Source organism: Chaetura pelagica, unplaced genomic scaffold (assembly GCF_000747805.2).
Source record: "Chaetura pelagica isolate M959 unplaced genomic scaffold, ChaPel_1.0 scaffold471, whole genome shotgun sequence".
Lineage (NCBI taxonomy): Eukaryota > Metazoa > Chordata > Aves > Apodiformes > Apodidae > Chaetura > Chaetura pelagica.
Window position 1 is genome coordinate 2657093 of NW_009952430.1, and position 7837 is coordinate 2664929.

Here is a 7837-nt window from a genome sequence, read left to right on the forward strand (position 1 = left end):
GGGAGGCTCCGTGGGTACCGCGGGTACCGCCCGCGCTGCCGGGCTCTTCGGGCTGGCTCTGAGGGGGAGGGGACAGGGACGCGGCCCCCCCTTTGCTCAGCACTGGGCTGGAGGCTCGGCAGGAACTTGGGGATCATCCTCATCCTCAGCACGTCCCCATCTCGAGTGTGGGCTGATGCTTTATCCCTCTTCCCCACTGCAGAGCCCTGAGCAGCCCTCTCCAGCTGGCTGGTAATAGGGGCTAATACATGAAAAATAGGGAAGAATACAGGGAAATAAGGAATAATAGATGAAAATAAGGAATAATACATAGAAATGAAGAGCAATTAATGGAAATGATAATTAATTAATGAAAGTAAGGCACAATACCTAAAATATATGGGGTAATTAATGAAATAAATAATAATATGGTGGAAATAACAATAATATAGAAACCTGGTGTTTTGTCTCCCCTGGAAGAGGTTCACTGGGGTGTGTGCTGTAACCCTCCAGGGTCTGAGGGATGTCCCCTCCCGGGGTCACCAACTCCAGTGGGCCAGTGTCACCCTGCAGTGACTGAACCCCTGGGGACCACCTGGCTGGATGATGCCCCAGGGCTGGAGTCTCTGCTGCATGGGGAGGGAAGCACAGTGGGGGTCCCAGTCCCTGGTGGCTTTTCCTGGGTTTGGTGGTGCCAGTCTGAAATAAAGGAAGAAAAAAGGCAGCTGAAGGGAAAAACCCCAGAGGTACCCTGGCAGGGGACAGACAGGATCAGTGCTTTGTCCCTGTGAGGTGGCTGCAGCTGGAGCATCTGCATGGGGAACAGGTGGTGATGGATTGGGGGTCAGGGACAGGGTCAAGATTAGGGTCAGGGTAAGGTAAAGTACCCAACCTTCAGGAGGATTCCTGCACTGAGGCTGTAAGGAGCCAGGGCATTTATCTCTGTGGGGTGGAAAAAGGGAAGAGAAATCCATAAGTGGCTGTAAAACATGTTGGAGATGCTCTCTGCAAAGCACTTGCATTTTTTATTTCTATTTATTTCCCCATTTCACTGGGGGTTGAGCTGGCAGGAGCTCGTTCCCTTGCCTCGAGGTAGCAGGACAATGGGCAGGAGCTTGCTCTGGTGGCCAAAACCACCCCATGAATTTTCCAGAACTGGCTCAATATGTTCTGGGTTGTTGTTTTTTTTTCCCACGGGGAATAAAACAAGCTCTTGTAGCCAGGTGCAGACTGACAGGTCTGGGTTCCCAGCTGGCACAGGAGGGGATGAAGGGGACCAGGTCCTTCCTCCTGGTCCTTTCTGAGCATCCCAAGATATATCCCCCATCCTGGGGTCAATGGTGGCATTTTGGGCTGGACATTTTGGTGGCTCTTGAGGCAGATGCTTTTCCAAACACCAAGATGTCTGCAAGTAAATATCAAGTCTTTAAACACCGAGGTTTTATTCTCTGTGCAGCCAGAATATTCTGCAAGAAATAAGGACAATTTATTCTGTGTGTATGAAATAAGGACGGAGGAAATAAAAACAGCCCCTGGGATTGCTTTCCAATGGGATTTGCAGGAGGGAACAACACGCTTTAAATAGCTGGGTTCCACATCTGTGTGTTGGGGTGCCAGATCAGCAGACCCCTCCCGGGTGCCGCCCCCGGGAGGTGCCGGCAGCGTCCCCGCCGCCCGGGGATATTTTTATCCTCCTGGTGACAAACTGCAGTGCTCCTGAGCTGGGCTGAAGGGTTTGTCCCCGCAGCCAACAGCCTTGTGCTTCCCAGGGGTTTCTCCATGATTTTCCAGCCAGGACTGAAGAGTGGTCAGGATGCAAACCCGGGGGGGGTTGCTCTGCTGGGGGTGTCCCAGGAGCGAGGAGCAGAGGGCTCCTGGCATCCCGTGCCGAAGGGATGCTGCTGCAGAGCTCACAGCCAGGGAAGGGGCAGGAGATGAGGAAACGAGGCTTTTCTGCTTTTCAAATCTGTCCCCCGTTTTGCTTTGATTCCTTTGGCTTTCCCGGTGGTGGGTAGAAGGACAGGAAAGCTGGAGCAGCCTTCCCCACTCGTCTCATCCCGCTTTCCCAGCCTGGCTCAGCCAAAGGTGGGTGAGGTGCTGGGGCCGAGCCCTGGCACCGTGCCCGCCAGGTGGCACCGCTGCCTTTGGCCACAGGTCTGGGACACGGGGATGGTCCCTCTGGGACACCCACCAGGGCAGGACCAGCCCGGGATCACGGAAGGAGGTGCCGACGGGGCCATCTCAGCACCTCTTGCTGGATGTTGCCGTTCAGATTTGTCTCCCTGGGGGATTTGAGCAGCGATTTGAGGATGTGAATGTTTGATATTTTGCTTCTTGCCTGGAAAAAGGCACCGGGAAAAATCCACAGCTGTGTTTGGCCTCTGCTGGATCCTGGTTACAAGCTGCTGGATGCAGGTCCCTGGGAATGTGGTGGCAAGGAGAGCTCAGACAGCAGCAGAAGCTGGGGACACACAGTCCTTGGACCAACATCCAGCCTGGCCCATGATGCCCAGCACTTCCAGGGGTTGCCTGATGAGACCTGAGGGACTTTCTTCTCCCTCCAGCACACACAATGGATGCTCAGCACCTTGTCCAAGTTGCATGGTTGAACCTCACATTAGCAACCTCACCTCTGAGCTCTGGGGTCTTGAGGAACCGGAATTTTCCACAGTTAGCAGTGGCCCCACACATGTGGGAGCACCAGGGGGAGATGTTGGCAGGACTGGCATGGAGCTGGGCACCATCCCTGAGCTCCCTGGTGGGAGTGAACACTGCGAGCTCAGGGTGGCCTTGGCCGGGTTTCTGTGCTCAGCCTTGAGGCTATTTTTAGGCTGGAGCAAAAAGACATCAGGGGAAGCAGCTAGTGGCAGGGGTTAAATAGTGATGAATATTTACAAGCACCCTGCAGCCAGGAGGGGGCCACAGGTGGGAGTTAAAGGGCAGGAGTTCCTTGGGACTCTGCCTCAGAGGCCACATCATAGAATCAGAATCATAGAATCTTAGGGGTTGGAAGGGACCTCGAAAGATCATCTAGTCCACCCCTCCTGCCAGAGCAGGGTCACCTAGAGTACATCACACAGGAACTCATCCAGGTGGGTTTTGAATGTCTCCAGCAAAGGAGACTCCACAACCTCCCTGGGCAGCCTGTCCCAGGGCTCTGTCACTCTTACAGTAAAAAAAAAATTTCGGATATTCACCTTGAACCTCCTATGCTCCAATTTACACCCATTACCCCTTGTCCTATCACTGGTCACCACTGAGAAAAGCCTAACTCCAGCTCCCTGACACTCACCCCTTACATATTTGTAAACATACATCCTGGCTGTTGTCACCCTGTGCTGGCTGCAGCACTGCCCACCAGCCTGCTGGGGTGGTTTTGCTGCTGCAAAATGTAAGAATAATAGAGTGGTTTGAATTGGCAAGGACTTTAAAGATCACCCAGTTCCAACCCCCTGCATGGGCAGGGACACCTCCCACCAGCTCAGGTTGCTCCAAGCCCCATCCAACCTGCCCTTCAACACTGCCAGGGATGGGGCAGCCACAGCTTCCCTGGGCAGCCTAGGCCAGGCTCTCACCACTCTCACAGTGAAGAATTTCCTCCTAACGTTTAACCTTTCAGTTTAAAGCCAGTCCCCCTTGTCCTGTTGTTACATGTCCCTGTAAAAAGTCTCTCCCACTGGTGATGGATGGTCCAGCTAGATGCTCCAGGGAAATACCAGCTTTGCTGTGGCTCTCCAGGAAGCTCACAATTTCTTTGGAAACCAGCTTTGCTTGGTGTTGATTTCTACGGGCAGCAATTAGTTTTTGCAGAAGCTCCTAGGGCCTGTAGGAGAGTCTCCATCTTCCAGCTGCTCTGGGGCAGAGTGTGTGTTTGGCCACTTGCACCACTTGCTGCAGGCTGGCAGGATGGCTCATAAAACCACATCAGCTCCTGCAAAATTATATTAACTTTAAACTGAGACTTTAGAAACAACAGATATCATGGGATTTTTCCCAGTGGCATTAGCAGCACTGAGCTGTGATGCAGGGTGATGTCAGTGGAGAAGGATGATGTCATTTTTGTCTTTACACCTACCAGGGCCTTGCAGAGCATCTTGGGCTGGGCTCTCTGGGCGTTTGGAGGTACCACTGGGTTCTCACACCCCTTGGATACAATTTGCAAGTTCTGGAGTGTGTGCCCATCACTCTGCTGCGTGATTCCAACAGCCTCTTTTGCTGCAGCTTGTTCCCCTTTCCCCCCTTTTAAAAGCCCAATTAATTGCTGGCAGTCTCCCCAGCCTGCTCAAGCATCCCAGGATGTGCCAGGGCTGTGGCTGGACTATGTTCACGGTTAAGGCCACTGAGGTTTCTTGTGCTGAGGCTGTGCCTAAAAGCAGAATGAAGCCAGATTTTTGTTGTCCCATTTGAAATGTTGTTTTCTGCTTCCAAAACACACATGTTGTTTTCTGGCTGCTGGGAGAGAGACCTGCACGGGCTATGGGTTGTGCAGAACCTGTCCATCCTGGGGCCTACAAGAAAGCTGGGAAGGGACTGTTTACAAAGGCTTGTAGTGACAGGATGGGGGGCAATGGCCTTGAACTAGAGCAGGGTAGATTTAGAGTAGACATTTCATAGAAGTTTTTTACAATGAGGGTGGTGAAGCACTGGAAGATGTTGCCCAGAAAGGTGGTGGGGGCCCCATCCTTGGAGACATTCAAGGTCAGGCTTGATGAGGCTCTGAGCAATCTAATCCAGTTAAAGAGGTCCCTCTGCACTGCAGGGGGGCCTGGACTAGAGGACTTTGAAAGGTCCCTTCCAACCCAAAGCATTCTATGACTCTATGACTATGATCAGCCTGGCTGGTAGAAGAGAAAATGCACTAAACCCATCCCTTCTTTGGGAGCATTTTCCTAATGGTTCAAGGCTGTGAGCTGCTTCTTTCTTCATTGGCCCTTTTAAAGTGTCTGGAGAGCAGAGCAAGCAGCAGGGCCCTGCACCAGCAGTGCCTGATGCTCACTGTGTCTCTGCCTCCTCCTTCTCCTTCAGGATGCTGAGTGAATCCTGAGCCAGGGAGCAGGGATGGCCATGGGGTTGGTGCAGGGGGACAGTTGCTGGTTTTTCCTGATTCATGATGGCTCTGTGGCATTTCCACCCCTGTCCATCAATGATAATGAAGGTGATTTGCAGAAGAGGAGGAGAACCTTGCTCCCAGGCAGTCAGAGCATCACTTGTGATTCACACAGAACATGATATAAAGTGCTCATTTAAATCCCTTTTTCTAAAAAGTTCAAATAATTCAGGGCGGACTTTTTTAATTGTTGAAGCCAACTTCAGTCAGACACTGGGATAACTTTCCTAGACAAACCAGATTGAATGCAGTTAATTCACACTTTATAAAAGCTTTTGGATGTGGTGTTTGTGGGTGAGCCACAGCCCTGCCCTGGCCAGCACGTTGCTCCTGGCCTCACTCTGCTGCTGCTCAGTCCCTGCTTCCACTTTTTCAGTACTTTGCTCAGTCTCTCAAAGCTGAGATACCAGCTTGGGTAGCAAAAAGCAACCAGGGCTTAGGTATATGTGTATTTATTTTTTCAAGAAGAATGAGAGCAACATGATTGTTGTTTGTTAACAGATCTTTAGGGCCTAATTGGCTAAATCACTGCCCTGCCCAAGCGCATCTCAACAGGGGCAGTTTTTCAAAGGGAGATGATGCAGTAAAGTTGTAAAAAACTCTGAGAAAATTAAAAGATTCCCCAGAGTGTGATGGTTTCAAGAAGCCTCAGCAGACCTGGTGAGGAGCAGGAGCTTGGGGACAGGGACACTGTGGGTTCCTGTGTGGCCCAGAGGTGCTGCATCGGGGGTGTTTTCTCCCACATCCCCAGTGCTCCTCATGGCACAGACAGTGGATGGACAAGTTCTGGAGTGGTGTGCCAGAGCCCAGCCTGGGGAGCTGTGTTCATGCATAGACACCCCAGCTTCCCACTGCAGCACTGATGTTCTAGGAATGCAGCATCCCTGTTTTGCTGGGGATAGTGGAAAAATAAGGGGGAGATCAGGAGAGGATCCTAAATTGGTGTTGGACGTGGGACACTTGCAGTGAGCCAGGAAGGTGCTCCATCCTTTGTTTTTTTGGGAGATGAGGTGATGGCTGGTGGGACCAGACAGCCTTAAATCACCGGTTGCATCCCAATGGACAAGGCTGTGCAGCTGTCTGAACATGAGCCAGTGTGTGCCCAGGTGGCCAAGAAGGCCACCAGCATCCTGGCCTGCATCAGAAATAGTGTGACCAGCAACACCAGGGAGGTGATCCTGCCCCTCTCTCAGCCTTGGTGAGGCTACACGTCAAGCACTGGGGGCAGGTTTGGGCACCACAGGATAGGAAGGACATGGAGGTGCTGGAGAGGGGGCAGAGAAGGGCAACGAGACTGATGAGGGGTCTGGAGAACAGGTCTGATGAGGAGAGGCTGAGGGAGCTGGGGCTGTTCAGCCTGGAGCAGAGGAGGCTGAGGGGAGACCTCAGTGCTCCCTACAACTAACTACATGAGAGGAGGTTGTGGTGAGGTGGGTGTTGGGCTCTTCTCCCTGGTCACCAGTGACAGGTCAAGAGGAAATGGGGTCAAGTTCCACCAGGGGAGGTTCAGGCTGGATATTAGGAAAAAATTCTTCATACAAAGAGTGGAGAGGCCTTGGAACAGGCTGCCCAGGGAGAACATCTCTGAGAATGTTTAAAAAAGGGGTAGACACAGTGTTTCATAAGGTGGTTTAGTGGCTAGGGGTTGTAAGGTGGATGGTTGGACTTTATGATCTTGAAGGTCTTTTCCAACCTTGATGGTTCTGTGTTTGTATGGTACCACAGCATGCAGCCCAGCACTGCCCTGTGTGCTGGACCCTTCTCCACGGCTTGATGTCCTTTCTTGTCCTGCAGGGCTGAGAAGACGGAGGTTTTGAGCGAAGATCTCCTGCAGGTGAGATCCTCTGCGGCTGCTCTGACCTGTGCCCACAGTGCCCAGGGGTCCCCAGGCACCTGCCCATGCGTGCTGGATGTGGCAGAGCAGTTGGAATCAGATCCAGCCTTGTCTCTGCTGGGATGGCAACTTGATCCAGCTGGATTGTAGGCAGCAACATCTCCCCTCTGCTGCAAACCTGTCCCTGGGGACAGGAGGTGTGACAGCAGGGGAGCTCCTCGGCCCCCCCTGCACTGGCTCCCATGAGATGCCTCCTGCCTCGATGCCTGGCACGCTGGAGAAGCTCAGCTTTCAACCCTTCCCCAGGGCAGATAGTAATTATTTTTTTCCCAGATATTTTTTTTTCCTAGATTATTTTCCAAGATTTTAATTTTTGGGAATATTTCTCTTTTTCCAGATGATTTCCCAAGGTTTTAGGATTTCCATGTTTCCCCCCACTCTGCTAGCCCTGGCTTTCAGCAGGCCTTGGTTGCCTGCAGTTAACAAGTCATCTCACTGAGTTTTGGGATTAAATCCTTAATGGGATCAATGCAGACACAAGGCAGTTTTGCAGCCCTGGGTTTGGCTGCGGCCACTTTGGTTCCCGGTGGGCTCAGCTGGGGACAAGGCACCTGTGCCCTCACCTGGGGACACCAGGGCTGCGGGGGCTGGTCCAGCCCCAGCCTCACTCAGGAGCTCGAGATGGGGCAGCATCAGCTGGGTGAAGCCTTCTCCTGCCTCCAGCCCCCCGAGAAGGGGTTGGGCACCCAAGGCAGCAGCAGCTAAAAGGGCTGGGATGGCCAAGCGAGGGGTCCCCCCTGTTGCTGCGTGGGGGGTGCCGGCCCCGGCAGGACACCCCGGTGACGGGCACCCCGGCCTCGGCAGGTGGAGAAGCGGCTGGAGCTGGTGAAGCAGGTGTCCCACAGCACCCACAAGAA

General features: G+C 52.9%; 1 protein-coding gene across 1 annotated transcript in view; it reads left to right on the forward strand.

Annotated features, from left to right (window-relative positions):
* ARHGAP44 (Rho GTPase activating protein 44) overlaps nucleotides 1–7837 on the forward strand; it is a 35531-nt gene that overhangs the window by 10272 nt on the left and 17422 nt on the right. Inside the window, exons 2-3 of the mRNA XM_010008267.1 lie at nucleotides 6881–6920; nucleotides 7785–7837. Coding sequence (XP_010006569.1) covers nucleotides 6881–6920; nucleotides 7785–7837 — 93 coding nt within the window. The remainder of the gene's footprint in view (nucleotides 1–6880; nucleotides 6921–7784) is intronic.